The sequence below is a fragment of the Symphalangus syndactylus genome, chromosome 22 (genome assembly GCF_028878055.3).
Source record: "Symphalangus syndactylus isolate Jambi chromosome 22, NHGRI_mSymSyn1-v2.1_pri, whole genome shotgun sequence".
In the NCBI taxonomy this organism is placed as follows: Eukaryota; Metazoa; Chordata; class Mammalia; order Primates; family Hylobatidae; genus Symphalangus; species Symphalangus syndactylus.
In genome coordinates, this window is record NC_072444.2 from 51,496,575 (window position 1) to 51,518,109 (window position 21,535).

The window sequence follows — 21,535 nt, forward strand, 5'->3', positions numbered from 1 at the left end:
TATAAACATGTAGTTGTCTTTATCAAATAGAAAAAGAAAATGTTTCAGATTTCCTAATTGTAAGAAGCAGGAAATCACAACGAGGGCTAAACCCCCACAGAGACAGGAAGACAGGGGGCCATCTCCTGGGTGTTCACATTTCAAGGAGATGGATCTAAGGCCTCCAAGAAACACGTTCCTGGGATGCAAACTGGCAAGAGGCTGTTTAGGTTTGAAAAAGATTTGCATACATCTCAAAGACACAGAGAAAGGATTCCTTATTCCATTTTGTTCTGTTTTTGTTTTTATTGATACATAATCTCTGTACATATTTGTGGAGTACGGGTGACATTTTGTGACATATTTAGACTATGTAATGATCAAGTCAGGGTCTTTGGGGTGTCCATTACCTCAAGTATTTACCATTTCTCTGTGTTGGGAACATTTCAATTCCTCTCTTATGGCTATTTTGGAATAAACAAGATTTTGAGACTCAGAAAACAGTGGCCCAAAATGAAGGCCTCAGAAGCAAAAGTTTTTCTCTGACCTTCTCTTGCCCACCTACCTCTCAGTCCTGTTCTCTCCAAAGGCCAGCCACTGAAACGGGTCCTTTTCCCTAAGGTAGATCATAGAAACCAGAACTCCTTTTCTCCAAAGCCAACCACAAAAACCTAAAAATATTACTCTAGCTTTTCCTCTGCCTTTCTGTATAAAAACTGGCCATAAAGAAATCATCTGACCTTGGCCGGGCGCAGTGGCTCACCCCTGTAATCCCAGCACTTTGGGAGGCTGAGGTGGGTGGATCACAAGGTCAGGAGATCGAGACCATCCTGGCCAACCTGATGACTCCTCTTTTTGGAAGGAACCTCTGTTTTATCTCATGAAACTTCACATGTTATAAATGGACAAATTTCTCTCAAGCCTAAAGCACTACTCTCTTTTACACTAAACTCCTTTATCTCTTTTGTGTTAAAATACATACATGTATGCATGTGTATGTTATACGTTGTGTCTACATACATGTATATGTCTAAACATATGTTTATATATTATCTACACATGATACCAAATTAAAGATGAGTGAGTACTCATAAATTAAATAACTATCACAAATACTTTTCAAGTTCATGTGACTTTAGTAACCTTTGGTAAATACATAGAGTTTTCAAATTTTTGGTAAAATAAAATAAAAATATCTTCACAATTTAATTTAGACATTCTTTGCCTGGGTTTATTGGTCAGACAGATTTATACTAGAAGTTTGAAGATCATAAAGCTGCTGCTTCCATGGTATTTTTGATACTTTCTTAATTTCTCTGTGAGCTTATAAAAGCATGAAAGTGTGGTTTTTGTTGAAGGGAAAGTAATTTTATCTAATTAGAGCACTTTAAAAGTTGTTTTCAATTGAAGGAAAAATGATAGATAAAACTATAGACTATAGTTTGTTCTAACCATTAACCTTTGTTTTTCTTTTGTTTCCATAGAAATTCCTGTGAGGTTTCATCCACATAACATGACCACTTTGCTAGCCAAGCCTCCTCTTCTCTCCCTCCTACAAACTGTCTTGCCACTGTCATCTGACTTATCACCAAAACCTGGTTTTGGCCATGCTCTGAGTCCCCACTCTTTCTGTCACCTCAAGATGATAGAAGCCTCTGTACTCCCTTGCAGAGTAGGCAATCACTCTGTGGTTCTCTGTACACATGTTAATAAATTTTGCATGCCTATCTCCAATTAACTTGTGCTTTGTGAGTTGATTGTTCAGTGAACTTTCAGAGGGCTAATCAGGCCTTGGATTCCCTTAAGTGTGGCTTCCAGAAGAGCAGAGCTTTGGTCCTACCAGCCATGCCAAACTGTAGGAGCCAAGGGAAATTTTCCCTTTTGCCCTTTGAGGGTAAACTTTTAAGTAAACTTTTGACTATGGAGCTCTTTTAAAAAATTCCTTTTAAATATTTTATTATCAGATTTTAGCTGGGACACACAGCAGATATTTATGACTTTCTGACTTTTTTTTTAAACCAAAGTTAGCTTTTAAGTGACTTACCAAAGCCAGTAAGCCGTAATGAAGATTATGACTTAACCAAGGACACACAAGGGGAGACAGCTCAGAACAAAAAAAAAAAGGGAAGTTTTGTTAGTACAACCCACATTTCTGTCTGGCCTTATTTTCTAGGGTCTCACCTGAGTGTCTACAGACAAAGGTCCCAAATCCTTGTGTCCCCTTATAGATTGAAGACGGAAGATTGAAAGCAGCTCATGGTAAACCCAGGGGATTGAAAAAAACATCTAGCAGAGATATTATAAACCTTCAGGAAGGTTTATAACAGAAATCCAGGCAAAAATGTCTAAATTAATATCTGAAGGCATTTCTATTTTATTTTACCAACAGTATTGAAACTATTTGCTGAAGATTATTAAAGTCATGTGGACTTGAAAGGCATTTGGGCTTATTTACTTAACTTATGAGTACTCATTTATTTATAAGTCAATTTGATACTCATATAGACAGTCTACAGACAGACATATACACATACATGTAAAGATACAGATAGACACAAAAACTTTATAGTATTGATTTTATAATTTTGGCCACAAGACAAGCAAAATTCACTGGTTTAAAAGGACAGCTGGATTCAAACTATGCCTTTGTAAATGGAACAAGTTAAAGGTTATTTGTCCCACATGGTCCAAGCACTTACTGAATTTTAGAGAAAGCAAGGTAGCAATTTATGTTCCAAACATACACACACAAAAAAAACAGAGAGAGAGAGAGAATTTAAGCTTTTTCAAGGAGTTTGGGTGTGTTAGAGGAAGATTAAAAATGGATGTCAAGGTAATACAAAATCATAAGAACTTATCATAGAATTTTATAAAGAGATCAAGTTTATTTAGATAGGTAGCATTTAATTTAGTGTCTGTTTTCCAACTGGACCACTGGGATCAGGGTGGAGGCCATTAAGGAACAGGACCAACGAAGCATTTACAGTTTTTAGCGCCTAATGATTTAAATATGTGAAAAGCAGGCACAACTGAAGGCAGAACATTTAGACCCTTAAAGATCGAGGATCTCACGTTTCCATTGATTTCCAGGTCCCCCAAGAGAGGGAAACACATGCAACACTTTCAGAGTACACTTTGCTACAAAGACATTATAAGTGTTTAAACCACACATTTCTTATCTAAACACAAAGAAATAAGTAGCCTCCTGTAGTAATAACCGTTTACTGCAAACAAGTGCTCTCGGCCACCTCCAAAACTGCAGCTGTTGCCAGTCATCACACACACCAAGGTCAAGTTCTCTCTCACACTACAAAGCAATCTCTGGTATCCCCAAAAGCCAAAGAGATCAGGTAACACAATACAAAAGAGAGTAGAGTTTTAAGGCCGGGCGCGGTGGCTTACGCCTGTAATCCCAGCACTTTGGGATGCCCAGGTGGGCGGATCACCTGACGTCAGGAATTCAAGAGTAGCCTGACCGAAACATGGAGAAACTCCATCTCTACTAAAAATACGAAATTAGCCAGGTGTGTGGCACATGCCCATAATCCCAGCTACTTGGGAAGCTGAGGCAGGAGAATCGCTTGAACCCAAGAGGCAGAGGTTGCAGTGAGCCAAGATTGTGCCATTGCACTCCAGCCTGGGCAACAAGAGTGAAACTCCGTCTCAGAAAAGAAAAAAAGAGTCTGAAAATAAATAAATTAATTAAAATTAAAATTCAAAAATCTTTTAAATGCTCAAACTACCTGCTTTGTATCACCTGCAAGATTTGCCAAAAGAAAAAAGAAAAGCAAATAAAAGCACTCCGTCCTGTGGTCTAGTGGCAAGGATCTGGAATCTGGAGCTCTCGCTGCTAAGGCCGATGTTCAATTCCTGGTGAGGGAACCAGTTCCTTTTGGTTTGATGTTTGCATGACTTTTGACTTTTAAGGATATTGCTTTGCCACTTGGGAGGGTGACTTTGGGAAAAAGGATTCAAAAGCCAGAAATATCAGCCTTTTGTGCTGGCTAAAATCTAATAATAAGAGATTTGAAAGGAATTTTTTTAAAAGGAGCTCTATGGCCAGACTGTTACACACACACACACACACACACACACACACACAGCAGAAAAAAAAATTCTGCTTTTTCTCTTTGGATCTTGTTTTTTGGAATTTTTTTTCCAGTGGACTGAAATTATGTGCTTGGTCCTTGTGTTTACTTCCCTTCTTAAGGATTGTTCTCTTATTTGCTTCTACTCCTCCCTATTCTTTCTTTCTCTTTGCTGCCTTCAGTACCACAGAAAGAATCTAGGAGTGACATCTAATGATTCGAACACTTTAAGGAACACAGGAAAAGTACCACCGTCCCCTTTTGATGGTCTTCTGTCTTCCTGTAGAGTCTAAAGAGTTGTAAACAGATTTTTTCTCACGTCTAAAACTCTACTCTCTTTTTTCTTTTTTTTTTTTTTTTGAGACGGAGTCTCGCTCTGTCACCCAGACTGGAGTGCAGTGGCGCAATCTCGGCTCACTGCAAGCTCCGCCTCCCAGGTTCACGCCATTCTCCTGCCTCAGCCTCTCTGAGTAGCTGCGACTACAGGCGCCCGCTACCACACCCGGCTAATTTTTTTTATTTTTAGTAGAGATGGGGTTTCACCTTGGTCTCGATCTCCTGACCTCGTGATCTGCCCGCCTCGGCCTCCCAAAGTGCTGGGATTATAAGGATTTTTAAAGGATTTTTAACTTGTTTCAGATCTAATATTGCTTAGCAAATTCCCTGGATATTAGCATTTCAACATCAGTGTCAGTGAGTACTTCTGGTTTAGGAAAGATTTGTTGGATCTGCATTTTTATAAGCTCAACAGCTTTATTTTCATCCATTTCCCCCTTTAAAAGACTATTAATCTTTTAATTACCTGTTTTATTACCCTAAGCAATTGTTAGCTAGGCAACAAAGTTGTATTTTGGAGACTCAACATGTTCATTGAGTGGTCTTTTTAATCGGGCACAGAACGGTTCAGAACCAGATGCGGTTCATAGTGACTCTGGAACTGCCACAATAGGAGTTTCAGGCAGGGGCTCAAAGACCTAAGGAACTTCTTCAGGTGTTGGTGATGGACATCTTTGGTTTGCCTCCTGAATGAAGGCAATTTTTCTCAGAATTCGTTTTAAAGGATTTTGGGTGCCACTGGGGGCAAGTTCCCTATTTAAGTTGTCTGGTTCTACAGCCAGTTTTTTCTGATTGTGTGTGCAAATAAATTACTTTAGGTATTTCAAGAAATTCCCCCTCCACTTTTTCTTTTGGTCACAGTTGCTTTTGACCATCCTGGGTTAGGTGGGTCCCCTCTCCTAGACATCCACAAGACAGTGCCCTATAAGTATTGTACATAAAACCAGCTGCTGGTTAACTCAAAGGAGTTGGTCACAAATGAAAAATCAAACCCGAATTTCAAAGACAGGAAAGCAGCTGCAATGTTGAAAGTATGCTATGTAAAGCAAGACCACTGGTGCCTAATGCCAATCCTTTGACCCAAACCTCCACTGTGAGACAGAGGCAGAAAAACTTTGACCCCAGTCCTGAGACAGAGGCAGAAAAAAGGCCATTTTCTGCAGTGCTCTTTACCTAAACCTCCTGTCCAAAGATGGACTGAAGCCTTCACTCTTAAAGGAAAGAGAGGGTCTGAAAAACAGCCCCCAAAAGTCTAATCCCCAACCAAAGAGTAGGAAGTCCGAATGTAGGAGAACATCTGAAACACCCAATGGGGCTTCTGAAGAGGGAATGTTCATGCTGGTACCAAGGACTGCTTTCAGAGAGAGACACCAGGTGGTCTGTGGGAGTCATACTGAATCCTACCGACTTAGGCCAGGTATGTCGACCTAAAAGGAAGAAGCTGAGGCAAAGTTAATATAAGTAGAGCATTCATTTGGGCCAAGCTTGAGGACTGCAATCGGGGAGCACAGATTCAAGTTGCTCTGAATTAGCAGCAGTTACAAGTGGATTTTTAAAGGCAGAAAAGGGGGACAGGGAATGGGCTGATGCAAAGTTGTCTGTCAGTAATTCTCATTGGTTTACAGGAATAACATTGATTAGTGTTTGGTTATAAGTGGTAAGCTGTAGTGTATGGGTTATAGTGTCCAGTGTGGCATTATTAGGTTAATTTGTAGCTCTTCGTGGCAATAGCAAGTGATTTCAAGAGATTAATACATAGGCCGGGTGTGGTGGTGTGCACCTGTAATCCCAGCACTTTGGGAGGCCAAGGTGGGAGGATTACTTGAGGCCAGGAATTTGAGAGCATCCCAGTCAACATGGTGAAACCCTATCACTACTAAAAATACAAAAATTAGCTGGGCGTGGTGGCACACACCTGTAATCCCTGCTACTTGGGAGACTGAGGCAAGAGAACTGCTTGAACCTGGGAGGAGGAGGTTGAAGTGAGCTGAGATGGCACCACTCCACTTCAGCCTGGGCACCTGGGTGACAGAGAGAGACTTTGTCTCAAAAAAAAAAAAAAAAAAAAGATATATACATAGGTCAAAATAGGGAGGAGGATGTGAACATGGTCTCATTTTAATGTCTTTCTGGGCCTGATAATTAAAAGGATTTGCATTCCTCAAATAACAGTTTTTTCAATATCATCTTGAGGTTACAGAAAGAATGGGAGGCTTAGATTATGGCAAAACAGGTTATGGAGTGGGGGAGAGAGTCATTCTGTTTAGGGGCAACATAACTTCTAGGGAGAATGAATGGATGGGAAATAGAGATTAACTTGTAAATAGCTTTCTTTGGAATTGAAGGAGTCTGAGAGACACAAACATCTCGTAAAAGGGTCTGTTCAGGTATGGTTACATTCTTGGTCTTCTTTTCTGTAATAGATAATGAGATACCAGAGAGAAGAAGAAACACAATTGCTCTTGGTGGGTCCTGACTTTAGGCAGATAAAGGAACTTCAGGGAACAACTTCATCCTATGCTTTGGGAGAGACAGGGGTTGGGCAGGGGTAGAGGGAAGGTCAGGCAGACCTTAAGCCTTCTTCAGATCAGCGTGTCAAAATGCTATATTTTGGGGTAACAGTTTCTGAGCCTCAACAGCCCTTACAGGTGACCTCTCTCCCAAGAACAACTCTTGCCAGCTTTTAGAAGCACTGCTTTCACTCTTTGCCCCTTGTTAAAGAAAAAGTTATTCCGACACTTGCTAAAGTGGTAAGGATGATTTCTTTCAAGACTATAGCAACACGGGCTTTGCAATGGGGAGAAGCAATCAATCTCTACTCCAAATACAACAGGGATAAGTGAGGATTTACAGCCAAGGAGCAGGGTAAGGGTCAGTGGATGGAAAATTACTAAGAGGAGATATCAAGGCTGGCAGGATTCTTGCTAAACCTTCTAAATAGGATTCTTGCTAAAGGCAGACCAAGGGCTTAAGTATCAAAGGTGGAGAGTGAGGAACTGAAGCAGATATCAAAAGTGATGAGATATCAAGAGTGGCGTAGGAGTTCTTCCTAAACTCACTTCACAGGATCCTTACTGAGACTGGGCTAGGGAAACTGAAAACAGGACGGGGGGCCAAGGTCAAGGCTTAGTTGGGAAGAGGGCCAGAGGAGCCTGACTAAATTTTAGTCAAGGAGAGTTTTTGTCACCCTTCAGACTTCCTGTTGCCGATCCCTCCACCTCACCATCCCTTGCTGGTTCCTGCCTACCCCCTGCACATAGTCCTTTCATTAAACTCCCTTTGATTAAACTATTTGAGCCACAGTTTCTCCTTCTCCTGCCAGGCCCCTGCCTGCTGGTCCCTACCTACCTCACAGAGCTCTTTTAATTAATAAGAAGATGCGCGCAAAAGAGCTTGTGAAGCCTAAGCATAAAGGAGACCATCTCCATGTTGGAGAGGAATCTTAGTACCATGCAAAGAGCTCTAGGCACCAAGGAAAAACTTCCCTTTTGCCCTCTGAAGTTCCACTGAAAATCAACTGAAAAAAAAAACAAGGCAGATTCATAGGAAAAAAGGCATGCAAATTTTAAAATGTGCATGGGAGTCTTTCAAAACGCAACAACTCAAAGAAATGGCCAGAGGGTGGATGCTTTCACATTCCATCTTGAAGTTACAGGAAGAATGGGGGCTTATGGTGTGTGGAAAATAGGTTGGCGGGTGGTGGAGAAGAGGAGGCCTGGCTGGTAAAGTTGGGCTTGTTATGCAGATGAAACCTCACAGGTAGCAGGCCTAAGAGAGGACAGATTGTGTGTGTGTGTGTGTGTCTTTCGGACAGTTAAGGTGTCGAACTCTCAGTTAACCTTTCTTAGATCTGGACATGGGAGGTTCCACAGAGAAAGCCTGGCTGCATCAGTGCAGAGTTCTCTCTCCAGATGCAATCTCCCCAATAAAAGACAGCCTTGCAGGGCTACTTCTGTTTGGAGGCCCTCTGAACAGCCATCTCAAAATATGTCAAATCATAGAGTGAAATATTTTGTTTCCTTCACGACACAGGCTTGGGCTCAGTCCTGGATTCAAATCCTGGCTCCTCCCCTTATTAGCTGTGCTGATGGAGGCAAGCACTTATCTTTCCTAAGCCTCAAGTTCCCATCTCTTATATGGTCTTGGAGGACTGGATATGATAACACACCCGAGCTTCCTAACAGACTCCCCAGCACACGACAGGTGGTAAATATACAATTAGTTTTCCTACCTCTTCCCTTCTACCCCTAGTGTGAAATTGTTGTCTCAGGCAGGTTTTAAGGACCTTTCAAGGAGCACTTCAATCCCTTTTCTCAACTCTCTGAGAGGCAGAGCTTCCCATTTAAGCAAAAATGGCTTGCTACAGGCCAGAAATATATTGAATTGCCCAGAACTAATGTTGTTTTGCTTTTTCATCAGGTATCATGAGGCTCTGGTATAAAGCATGGATTGCATTTTTGTGTTGTTTTCTTTTTATTTATTTCAATCCCAAGCAGACATACACAGCGTTGTTACAGAAAACATTCAAACAGCACAGAAGTCTGTATAGTAAAAATTGCAAGTCCTTACCTCAGGCACTTTGCAATGGACATTTAGGGTGCTATGGTTCAAGGAGCCTAGGAAATAACATTTTTATTTCCAGCCTGAAACTTGAACCAATTGAGAAATAAGATCAAGACATATGTGGCCAAATATCACTTTATAAAGTCAGTATTGCAGAATGTGGTTTATACTTGTGAGCAAGTGGGTTTCCTAACTAAACCCCAGAATTAGAGAGACTATTACCCTGTCACTGTTCATACTGGACCAGTTCCAGTAGAGCCTCGACCACTAATCACAGCCTGGCCCAGGGAAATCCAGTTACAGGCTCTCTGTAGGGGGGCACAGTCAAAGGAAGGAGAGAGGAGGGGACTGAACTCATGCCAGTTCCTTATTCCAAATGCATCAATCATGTAAGCTGGCCTCACCTGTGTATACGTGCGGGCATGCATGCATGCGTATGGGTGTGCATGAGAGAGAGAAGGGGGGACGGACAGACAGACAGAGAGAGTGAAGGGGTAGAAACAAGTCAGGAGCGTTATAGTAATGACTGCTGCCCATGAGAAAGAAGGAAATAAGGGTGGTTCCCTTTCCCCATATATCATCTTGTTTCCTGCCACTGTCATAGTGCTTCCACAAACATCCTTGTACATTTCATTAGGCCCTTGGGTGAGTATTTATGTAGACAGAGTTTCTAGAAGGGGGTTGGTGATTATGTATACTTTAGGTTTGATGTGTACTGAGCATTGATTTTGGACCAGGAGCTGAATAGATTTTCCTCCTTTTTATTTCTGCTGGGATTTACTAGCCTCAATTTACTAATAGTCTCTTCCGATAGGGAAGGCTGCTAAGGACAAGAGCGCATTGTTACTTTAACAGCTGCATGGCCGTCTGAGTAAGGGCCAGTTACAGCGAGTCAGGTCAGCCATGGAAGGGTAGATCCAGGCTTTCCTGTCTGAGCCTCTGAGTTGCAGTACCCAGACATGTAATGAATCCTCCTCCACCTCCAATGCCCTCCTCTGTCAAATGGACATCATATCACCTAGGGGTTTGGGGGAGAATTAAATGAGCTGATGTACTTAAAGTGCCTGGGAGAAAGATCAAGAAAGGAGGAGAGAGAAGAAGGAAGGGAGTGGGCACCAGTGCAGACTAAGGAAAGTTGAGTTTACAAGACCCATTTAGTGCTGGGCCCAGTGGCTCATGCCTGTAATCCCAGCACTTTGGGAGGCCGTGGTGAGAGGATCTCTTGAGCCCAAGAGTTCAAGACCAGCCTGGGCAACATGGTGAGACTCTCTTTTTTATGTAACAGTAAAAAAGGGCCATCTGGGGCGCCTTGTACTAAGAGGCCAAAAGCAAACCTCCAGGATACGCAGCACGGATGGAGAGGGCTACTGGGACTATCTGCCTGAGGCTTAAATAGCCTCCCGGGTGGTTCATCCTCAGGACGGTCCCGAGATGCCTGAGTGTACCACAGATCCTCTTGGTCATCATCAAAGGAGGAGCTCATGGGAGTGAAACTTCATGGAATGAGCGCTAATGACTTCAATAATGAAAAAAAAAAAAAAAAGAAAATCGGAAATAAAGTGCAAGGTAGCTATCGGGGGGGAGAAGATGCAATGGGCCTTGACTGTGTCACAACTTTCAGTCCGAGAGTGGGTATTATCAGATGTGTTGTTGGGATGAGAAAGCCGAGGCTTACAAAGGTGACCTAAGTTGCCCACCGGCCCCCAGCGAGCTTGCGCCTTCGGTCCGTGGACTCCAGAGACAGTGCTCTTTCCGGACCCGGGGTCAGGCGGGATTGCCGCGTGGAAGGCTAAGCCAGCGTGCCCTCTCCTGGCCTCCTCCAGCTTGGGCCCAGCCTGCGGGAGCCGACTCCGGGCCCCCGCGCCCTCCCTCTGCCTCCTCCCCTGCCAGCCTCCGCGCCTGCCCCCCGCCAGTCCCTGCCGGGTGGAGGAGGTGCGCCGGCAGCGCCGGGTCCTAATCAATGGGCCGGGCGGCTTAGCGCGCGCGGCCACCTGGTCCGAGGAGGAGCAGTCTCGGGGCCCGCCGCAGGTCGGGTGGCTCAGCCATGGCTCCTCCGGACGCAGCGGCCGGCCGGAGCCCGGGACCCTACGCGGGGCGCTGAGCACCCGAGTGGGCAGAGGGCACGGGCAGGCAGACGTCGGGGCGCCCTCAGAGAACGTGCGGGCACCATGCGTTCCCACCTGTCGCCGCCGCTGCAGCAGCTACTACTGCCGGTGCTGCTCACCTGCGCCGCGCACCCGGTGAGTACTGCGCCCTTCTGCAGGCTGGGGGCCCGAGGGAGCGACAGTTTCGCCCTTTCTCCGGCCTCGGGCAGGATGCAGGTGGAGGGGGACTAGCAGATCTTCCCCTGAGGAATAGGGACTCTTCCCTCCCAGTCCTCCCAACATTTATCTCTCCCAGCTCTTCTCCGGAGGGACCCCTTCCCAAAGACAAACATCGTGCGCGCCAGGCGAAGGCAGCTCTAAGATGAATCCCCGTGCCCACCACCCACCCCTTCCTCTGGCCTGGCTTCTGAAACTCTCCTAGACGGAAATTCTGGAGCCGCCCCTGCCTGGCATTGCCTATTGTGTCCTGGGCGCTTTGCTTCCAATCTTTCCTTGAAACCTCGTAATCACTTTTCGAGGCTGGTATTATTACCGTCACTTTACAGACAAGGAAAGGAAAGGAGAAGGGGAGTAAAAATTCTTGCTCCAAGTCGGAAAAAGAGGATTGGAACCCACATCAGTATCAGTCTGCCCCCAAACCTTGACATTTTCACACTCACTGGCTGCAGATGGGAAAACCTGAGGGAGCTCTGGCAGGAGCTTCCGGGTCTGCGATGGGGCCGCCTGCCACTCTCCCCACACCCTCTCGTGTGGGATAAGGCTCCCTAATGTCTGCGTGTCTGGTGGCTCCTGGGCGCTGCTGTTCCCCAAAGCCAGGTCCTGGCAAGGGGCTGGAGGAGGAAAATAATAATAATAATAATAATAATAATAATAATAATAATAATAGCGGCAGGATGGGTGGTTTGTTTTTCTTTCCAACAGAAATTCCTGGGAGTCCCGGGCCTCTCTGAGCTCCGGGATCTCTGATAAAGAGAGTGGCCCCACCCAGACCAGCAGAAAGGAAGGAATGGGGAGGGAGTGGGGGTTAGAGGTGGGGGCCAGATTCCAGAATCATCCCTTCCCACTAGCATTCCAAACTGGTCCCCAAGGCGTCTGTTCCAAGAAGCTCCCCAGGGAACGTGCTTGGGAACCCAAATGAGTCTCTGATCTCTGTCCTGGGCAAGTCTCATGGTGTCCAACTTCCTTGTCTTCCCGCAGTCCCCTCTGGTTTGATTATAAGGAAAACCAGTGCTCCCGGAGCTGACCAGAGTGTTAACACTCAGGAGATGCTCATTTTTCTGGTGGCCCCAAGACTTTCAGCAGTAGCAATTGGGAAGAGTGCAATTTGGAGCTTGTTTGGAGCTCCCTTGCCACCGTGGAGCCTCCTCTCTTCAGTGGCAGTGCTGGCCTTGGAAGATGCTAGAGCAACAGCATGCACTCATGAGTTTGGACTCCCAATTTGGAGAAGCGCCAACTGGGATACTGGGGACAGTGAAAAGCCAGGTAGAGCCAGGAGGTGTGTTATTCCGTGGCTGGGGGTGGGAGAGGCAATAACTCCTTCCTTGGGACCCTCCCAGCCTCCTTCTTAAGTATTTGCAGTGACTCTGAGACTGGCGTAACTGAGTGGAGGACTGAGGTTCAGTCTACATTTTTATCTCAAGGAAATCCCTAGATTATCACAGGAATAAGTGCACGGGGAAAATGAGAGGCTTCACTTGGTTTAAGTCTTCAGTGTACCTTGGAAGGATGCTTCATTATGCTCTGGGCCCAATCCCTCATTTTAAAAATGAGCACACTGAGACCATCAGAGAGAAGAGAGCTGCCGGAGATCAGCAAGTTAGTAGGAGAGCCGGGACTAGCAGCTCTACTAGCCCCACACACCCCACTTAACCCACTAAGGTTAGCACCCAGATCTCTTGATTCCCAACCATCCAGGGCTCTGTCGGTTATACGCCTTGTATTTTCTTTTTCTTTCCCTTTTTTTTTTTGAGACGGAGTTTCACTCTTGTTGCCCAGGCTGGAGCACAATGGCTCAATCTGGCTCACGGCAAACTCCGCCTCCCAGGTTCAAGGGATTCTCCTGCCTTAGCCTCCCAAGTAGCTGGGATTACAGGCATGTGCCACCATGCTCAGCCAATTTTTTGTATTTTTAGTAGAGATGGGGTTTCTCCATGTTGGTCAGGCTGGTCTCAAACTACTGACCTCAGGTGATCTGCCTGCCTCGGCCTCCCAAAGTGTTGGGATTAGAGGCGTGAGCCACGGTGCCCGGCTGTCCCTTGTATTTTCAAACGTGCATTCCTGCCTTACATAATCACAAAATGGTTTCCTGTGTATAAGTCGTGGTCCTCGGGTTATTTTACGGCTTCTGTAGACCTTATATCTCACACTTCTTGGCTGAGAACTCCTGTAATAAATAGGAGTGGAACTGACCTACTTTGGTTGGAATATTTCCCAGCCTCTGGAACCCTGCTTTCCTTCTGTTTGACTCTGGGTGGTCAGACATTTGATTTTGAAATCTAAGTGTGTTCAGATAATTTTTTATTCATTTGAAGCTCCCCCTCGAGGGAGATTATAGGCATCTTCCTAATGGAGGGGGTCAGTGAGGCCAAATTGCTTATTACCGCTCTCCCTCTACTCCATATAGGGAGACATCAGAAGTGACCCTTGTAAGTAGAAGCCAAAAGTGGCTGAATGGGGCAGTTTTCTGAGGCCTCCCATAAGAAATACTGAGCACAACCCCTTCTGCAGCCCCAACCCCATGAGAACTTTTACCTGGAACATTTCTGTAATTATTTACTAACACATCTGTCCCCCAAACCCCAATACACACACTCTGAACTTGAACATGGAGACTCATCTTGTTCATCTTTTATCCCTAGAGTGTGTCACAGTGTAAGAGGGAGCTCAATGAGTGTGTGTTGAATGAATGCATGGATGACTGAATGAAATGATGGTGATGCAGCAACAAATAATGAAGAATCACCTCTTCAAAGGACTCCTTACTTGCTAAATTGTACAGAAATGTGTCAGGCCGTAGACAAAGACTCACTCAAGGTAGGGCTTTTTAATCCATGGCATTTGGCAAACTGCCAATTTGTTAACCTTAGTGAGTTAAGTGGGGTGTGTGGGGCTGGTTTTTCCTTCAAGCAGAGTTTCTTCACACTATTGACATTTGGAGCCAGATAATTCTCTATTGTGAGAGCTGTCCTATGCATTCTACAATGTCTGGCAGCATCGTGGACCTCTGCGCTCTGGAAGCCCATGATCACTCTAAAGCTGTGACAACAGAAAATGTATTTCTAGACATTGCCGAATTTTTTCTGGGGGTAGTGAGGGCAAAATTGCCTCTGCTTGAGAACTGCTCCCTTAAAGGTTGTCATGTTTCAGGACAGATACACAGATAGAGCTAACAATAGGTATTCATTTCACATTGGGTTTGGGGTAGTGGGGTTGGTGACAGGGCATCTGAGTCAGAGGATGGAAACGGTGTGCCTGATGAAAACCAGTTTCCAAACTGGACAAAGGACTTCTGTGGAGAATGAGTTCCTTGATCTCTTCCACTCTCCCTTCCTGTCTTTTCCCCTCCTATCTCCATCCCTCCTCAGTTGATGGCTAAGAAATATAAAAATTCCAAGTATAGGCTCTGGCACATGGAAGCCTTCGATATACGGTGGTCGCTGCCCTGTCCTGTCATGCATCTGGATCCAGAAGCTGACAAGCTCTGTGGCTGCACAGTGAGCAGAACCTTAGAAAGGCCTGCAAGCATTGCCTGAAGAGCAAGTAATTACCCTGTTGCCCGAGCTGGAGTGCAATGGTGCGATTATGGCTCACTGCAGCCTTGAACTTCCTGGCTCAAGTGATCTTCCCACTTCAGCCTCCCAAGTAGCTGAAACTACAGACACCTGCCACCATCCCCATCTAATTTTTAAATTTTTTTAGAGATGGTTCTCACCATGTCTCCCAGGTTGGTTCTGAACTCCCGGGCTCAAGGGATCCTCCTGCCTTAGACTCCCAAAGTGTTGGGATTATAGGTATGAGCCACCATGCCCAGCCTGGGAGCTGATTATTGATGACTTTTCAGAGGAGGGTCACTGGGGATTTTTTTTGTGTACCTGGAAAAACACTTTCTAGTTTTCTGAAGAAGTATTTGCAGATTTCTTGTTAAATTTTTATTATCCCTGAAGTTAATAAATGAAGGATGATGATGATGATGGTGAAGGCTCCTTTAACTGACTCTTATTTTCCACCAGACACTCTGCTGAGTTCCTCCTAACACTAACACTCACATCAACAGTTATTAGCCCCATGGTGCAGATGAGGAAACTGACACTTGGATAGATGTGAGGCCATTTGCTTAAGGCCACCCAGCTGGACATGGTGACATGAGACCTTAAACCTGGAACTTCTTTTGTTTTTTTTTCTTTTTCTTTTTTTTTTTTTTTTTTTTTTGAGACAGAGTCTCACTTTGTCACCTAGGCTGGAGTGCAGTGGCGAGATCTTGGCTCACTGCAACCTCCATCTCCTAGGTTCAAGCGATTCTCCTGCCTCAGCCTCCTGAGTAGCTGGGACTACAGGCGTGTGCCACAATGTCTGGCTAATTTTTGTATTTTTTAGTAGAGATAGGGTTTCACCATATTGGCCAGGCTCGTCTTGAACTCTTGACCTCTTGATCCACCCACCTTGGCCTCCCAAAGTGCTGGGATTACAGGCATGAGCCACCACAGAGCTTCTTAACCAGCACATGCATCTGCTCCAAAAGAGAGGCCTGTTCCGGGTTTCTGGTGCCCAAGGGGCTGTCATAAAATTCTCTCCCAAACTTCAGAATAGCATTAATTTTCATTTAAACTAATCAATTTGTGAAACATAAAAAAATACTGAGTTACACACAGCATTTATTGAGTGGTCCAGAAATGAGCATGGGATCACAAAATCCAACAGGAAGAGATACCATTTCTCAAACTGTTTAAGAGAGTCCACCTAGGCAGGGCGTGGTGGCCCATGCCTGTAATCCCAGCACTTTGGGAGGCCAAGGCGGGTGGATCACCTGAGGTTGGGAGTTTGAGACCAGCCTGACCAACATGGAGAAACCCTGTCTCTACTAAAAGTACAAAAAAATTAGCCGGGCATGGTGGCGCATGCCTGTAATCCCAGCTACTCGGGAGGCTGAGGCAGGAGAATCACTTGAACCTGGGAGGCAGAGGTTGCAGTGAGCCGAGATCGTGCCATTGTACTCCAGCCTGGGCAGCAAGAGCAAAACTCCGTCTCAAAAAAAAAAAAGGGTGAGTCCACCTGCTTTGGTATCATCACCCTTTGGAGTTCCCACAGAACTTCCCACCCTCACCCTGTCCTCATGATCCCCACCCAGGTTGGGAGGGCCCCAGATTTCCTACCATGCCAAGGGAGGACATAGCCTCTCTTCCTGGCACCCCCTTGTTGAAAGCCTAGATTTAATATCTGGGATTTGGGCTCCACCACCAGTACAGCCTCTTGCAGTGAGCCCCAGCTTGGTCTCTGCATCTCTTAGCAAGCTGTAGGTTCTCACCACTGACCTTCACTCAGGCTTCGGGACAACCTGCAGCTCAAGGTTAAACCCCAATACTGAGATGCTGTCTACTTGCTTACATTACAAACAGAAGGCTGCTCAGCATTCCTGTGGACTCCTGGGGCCCACCTAGCCTCTACATTGTGCGTCTGTTCCAAGGATGGTATTTGGGGAGGGCCATCCCTGGTTCATCACGTCCCGCAGTCTCAGCCCGTTGTGCTGCAGGCTCCTGAGGTTCCCAGAGTCATCTCCAGATCCCACCACGCCCCACCCCTCTTCCCTCACCAGAGGCTCTTAGGCATGCTCCTGATGGCCATGTGTCTTTCAAATTTCTCACCTCCTGCCTCCCTCTCATGTACAACACATGGGCTTGCCTTCCATTTCCCAAGAGTTGAGACTACCTGGATGAACTTCTAACCAACATCTTGCCCTTATAGATGTGTCTAAATTGTCCCCTCTGTTCCTTTCCTTCCCATCTGTCTTAGTCAGCTGTGTTATCATAACAAAATACCACAGACTTGGGGGCTTAAACAAAAGAAATTGATGTCGCGGTTCTGGAGGTTGGAAGTGTGAGATCAAGATCCCCAAGGGTTTGGTGTCTGGTGGGGGCCCTCTTCCTGGCTTGCACACGGCCACTTTGTCCTCATGTGGCATTTCCAATGAGTGTGTGGATGCAGGGGAGGGGAGGGAAACACCTTTCTGGTGTTTCTTCTTGTAAGGACACTAATCCTATAGGATCAGGGCCCTATTACTACAACGCCATTTAACCTTAATTATCTCCTTATAGGCCCTACCTCCAAATACAGCCACCCTGGGGGTAGGGCTTCAACATATGAATTTAGTGGGGACAGATTCAGTCCATAACAGCATCCAAGTGGAAGAGAGGCTGTCCCCCAGACGACAGCCTGTCCCTACTCCTACCCCTACCAACTTCCTTCCCAAGACAACACAATGACAGCCATCTCACCCAACCTTCACCCTCTTCCTCTCTGCTGACTTTTCTCATCAGCCGGTTAACTTTCCCAAGTGTGTCCAGCCCAGGCAGTAAACAGCCCTCTGCTCTCTGCCCCCTGGTGGCCAGCTTCCTATAAGACGCGTCCACCTTCATTGCCTCCACTTCCACTCACTCTCACACTGCAACCTGGCTCCCATGCTTCACCCACAGAAACCAGCCTCACCAGTGGCCTTTGATTTGCCACATTCACTGGATTCTTTTTTATAATCTTTTTTAAAAAATAAAAATTGTAGACTAAGCACGGTGGCTCACTCCTGTAATCCCAGCACTTTGGGAGGCCGAGGCAGGTGGATGGCTTGAGCCTAGGAGTTCAAGACTAGCCTGGGCAACATAGGAGACCTTGTCTCTACAAAAAATTTAAAAAATTAGCTGGGTATAGTGGTGTGTGCCTGTAGTCCAGCTACTCAGGAGGTTGAGGCAGGAGGAACGCTTGAGCCTGGGAAATAGAGGCTGCAGTGAGCCATGATTGTGCCACTGCACTCCAGCCCGGGTGAAAGAGTGAGACCCCGTCTCAAAAAAAAAAAAAAAAAGGATTTAAAGTGTACAACATGATATTTTGAAATACACAGTGAAATGATTACTATAGTCAAGCAAATTAACATATATTTCTTCACAAAGTTACCATTTGTGTGTGTGTGCATGTGTGTGTGTAAGAGCACCTGAAATCTACTCTTTTGGCAAAATTCCAGTGTACGATACAGTGTTATTATTATTGTTACTATTTTTGAGACAGAATTTCGCTCTTTTTGCCCAGCCCAGAGTGCAATGATGCGATCTCGGCTCACTGCAACCTCTGCCTCCTGGGTTCAAGAGGTTCAAGTGATCCTCCCGCCTCAGCCTCCTGAGTAGCTGGGATTAGAGGCATGTGCCACCATGCCTGGCTAACTGTGTATTTTTAGTGGGGACAGGGTTTCACCATGTTGGCCAGGCTGGTCTTGAACTCCTGACCTCAGGTGATCTGCCCACCTCAGCCTCCCAAAGTGCTGGGATTATAGGCGTGAACCACCATACCCGGCCTGATACAGTATTATTAACTACAGTCTTCATGCTGTACATTAGATCTCTAGACTTATTCATCCTGGTGTAACTGCAATTTCATACCCTTTGACCTCTATCTCTCCATTCCCACCCCCTCCCAGGCCCTGGCAACCACGATTCGACTCCCTGTTGCTTTGTATTCAACTTTGTAATATTCCACATATAAGTGAGATCATGCAGTATTTTTCTTTCTGTGACCGGCTTATTTCACTTAGCACCATGTCTTTCAAGTTTGTTTGTGTTGTCACTAATCATAGGATCTCCTTTTTTAAAGCTGACTGGCATTCCATTGTATATATGCAGCATGTTTCTTCATCCATTCATCTGTTGATAGACACGTAAGTTGCTCCCACATCTTGGCAATAGTGAATAGTGCTGCAGTGAGCATGGGGGCGCAGTTACCTCTACGAGGTGCTGATTTCATTTCCTTTGGGTTTATGACCAGAAGCCTGATTCCTGAATCATATGTTAGTTCTATTTTGAATTTTTGAGGAATCTGCATGCTGTCTTCCATAATGGCTAAGCCAGTTTACATTTCTTCCAATAGTATTTAAGAGTCCCCTTTTCTCCACATCATTGTTAGCACTTGTTCTCTCTCCTCATTAGCCACCCTAACAGGTGTGAGCTGATGGTTCATTGTGGCTTTGATTCGCATTTCCTTCATGATTGGTGATGTTGAGCAGCTTTTCATTTACCTGTTGGCCATTTTTATGCACTAAATACTTTCCAGTCCGGATCCTACCAAGGGTCATCCACGTAATTTTTGAGAGAGAAGAGATACTATGAATAGTTACATTGAGACACTAGGAAATACCCAATGCATCTTGGAGGCATGCAGTGCTGGGCACCTTGTTCCCTTCCATCTTGCCAGCAACATGGCTCAGGACAGCAGAAGGGTGTCCCAGTTCCAGGAAAGAGAGAGAGAGAGAGTGAGTTAGTGAATTTACCATTCTCTGCCTTTTTTGTTGTATTCAGGGCCCAGCCGATTGGATGGTGCCTGCCCACGTCGAAGGCAGATCTTCCTCACTCAGTCTACCAACTCCTGAGCCAATCTCCTCCAGAAACAACCAGAAATAGTGTTTTACCAACTATGCAGTTAGCCCTTAATCCAGTCAAGTTGACACTGAAAAGGAATCATTTCAAAGACAATCCTCACTTCTTGCTTAAATGGTAGAGCCGTCTCCTAGGGGTTCTTTACTAGTACTCTGACCTCATCCTCCTTCCTTCTCAAAATGGCAGACTTGGCAATGCCACTCGCATTTAAAATTCCTCGCAGCACTTACACTGGGCCCTCTGGTCATTGACTTCTCTGGCCCCTGTTGGAGACCATGAGCTTCAAGGACAGAATCTATGTCCCATTCACCTTCATGTCACCAGTGATGGGCAGACTGCTGAGCATATAGTAGGTGCCCAATAAATGTTTGCTAAAATTTTGAGTTTTGAATAGGTTATACAATGATGAGTTTCCTGTTTTTATTTCTCATTGTATAAACTAGACTATTACTTCCCTTTCCCGCCTTGAAGCGATATCTTTCCAGTCTCTGGTTGTTAGGCAAGTAATTATAAAGTGTGAGAAGAGAAATAATGTTGAGTCTCTTTACCTTATTTAGATTTTTTTTTTCTTTTGAGACAGAGTCTAGCTCTGTTGCCAGGCTGGAATGCAGTGGCATGATGTTGGCTCACTGCAACCTCTGCCTCCCGGGTTCAAGCGATTCTCCTGCCTCAGCTTCCTGAGTAGCTGGGATTACAGGCATGCGCCACCACGCCTGGCTAATTTTTTTGTATTTTTAGTAGAGACAGGGTTTCTCCATGTTGGTCAGGCTGGTCTCAAGCTCCCGACCTCAGGTGATCCACCCGCCTCGGCCTCCCAAAGTGCTAGGATTACAGGCGTGAGCCACTGTACCCAGCCTTTATTCCGAATTTAAGAGATTTTTGTTATATCTCCTCCCAGATTTTGCCATCTCGACTTGAGTCCAAAATTAAACTCCAAAATAGCTAACAGAACCCCCTTGACATCTTTTCTCTCTTATTTGAATCTGCTTTGTTATTCTTTCTCTCTGCAGACTGGATTTTTCTGTTGCTTTCTACGGGATAGTATATGGATGCTCCATAGCCTCCAAGTTTGCATGCTTTGGAAATGGGAGAGATTGGCTTTCTCCCCATGCCAACACCAAATATCCAAGGCAGGCAGATTGTCTCACACCTGGTTAGGTTTTCTCCTTTGGTCTAATCAGTGGGATAGGATCACACAGCATAAACTGCCCAGCTTAGGCATGAAAGGGTTCTTCCCAGGAGGCAGTTGTTGGCTCAGAGGCTGAGCAGACACCTCAAAACATGTCTACCATCTGGAAAAATAACCCAAAGAAAGAGAGGTGGAAGTTCGTCACAGAATCGTCAAGCAAGAGGTGAACTTACACACCACAGTGGGACCAACCACGACTATGTGCTGAGTGAGACAAAGGGTGATACTCCCTGCAGAGACACTGTTAGACATGCAGTGACTCACACAGTTTACAACTTAAGCACTTCTTCTTTAAAAAATTACCATAGTTATATGTAGCAAAACCAAAACTCAATGTAAAATTATGGGAAACTAAAAAGTGGAATTTACCCAGAAAAGTAATGGATGGGCACCAGTTCCATGGTTCTGCAAAAGACCCTAGAAAAGATTCAGTTCAGAAAATCAAAGGGCTCCCTGAAGAACATCCCAGAGAAGATAGTAGGCAATGTTACACAAAGCCGTTCTCTTCAGAACCTTGAAGTACAACTCTGACGTCTAATTAATGAGGTGAAGGCCTGTGAATTTTGTGATCAACAAGAAAAAAGAAAGTGGATTTAAAATTCTAGGAAGAGACAAAAGCTATACAAAACATTTGTGGTCTAAATATTT

General features: G+C 45.3%; 1 protein-coding gene across 1 annotated transcript in view; it reads left to right on the plus strand.

Moving 5' to 3' along the window:
- Positions 1-10,877: 10,877 nt before the first annotated feature.
- Positions 10,878-21,535, plus strand: part of SCTR (secretin receptor) — a 76,033-nt gene continuing 65,375 nt past the window's right edge. Inside the window, exon 1 of the mRNA XM_055262143.1 lies at positions 10,878-11,206. Within this exon, the coding sequence (XP_055118118.1) occupies positions 11,135-11,206 (72 nt within the window). The 5' untranslated portion in view covers positions 10,878-11,134. The remainder of the gene's footprint in view (positions 11,207-21,535) is intronic.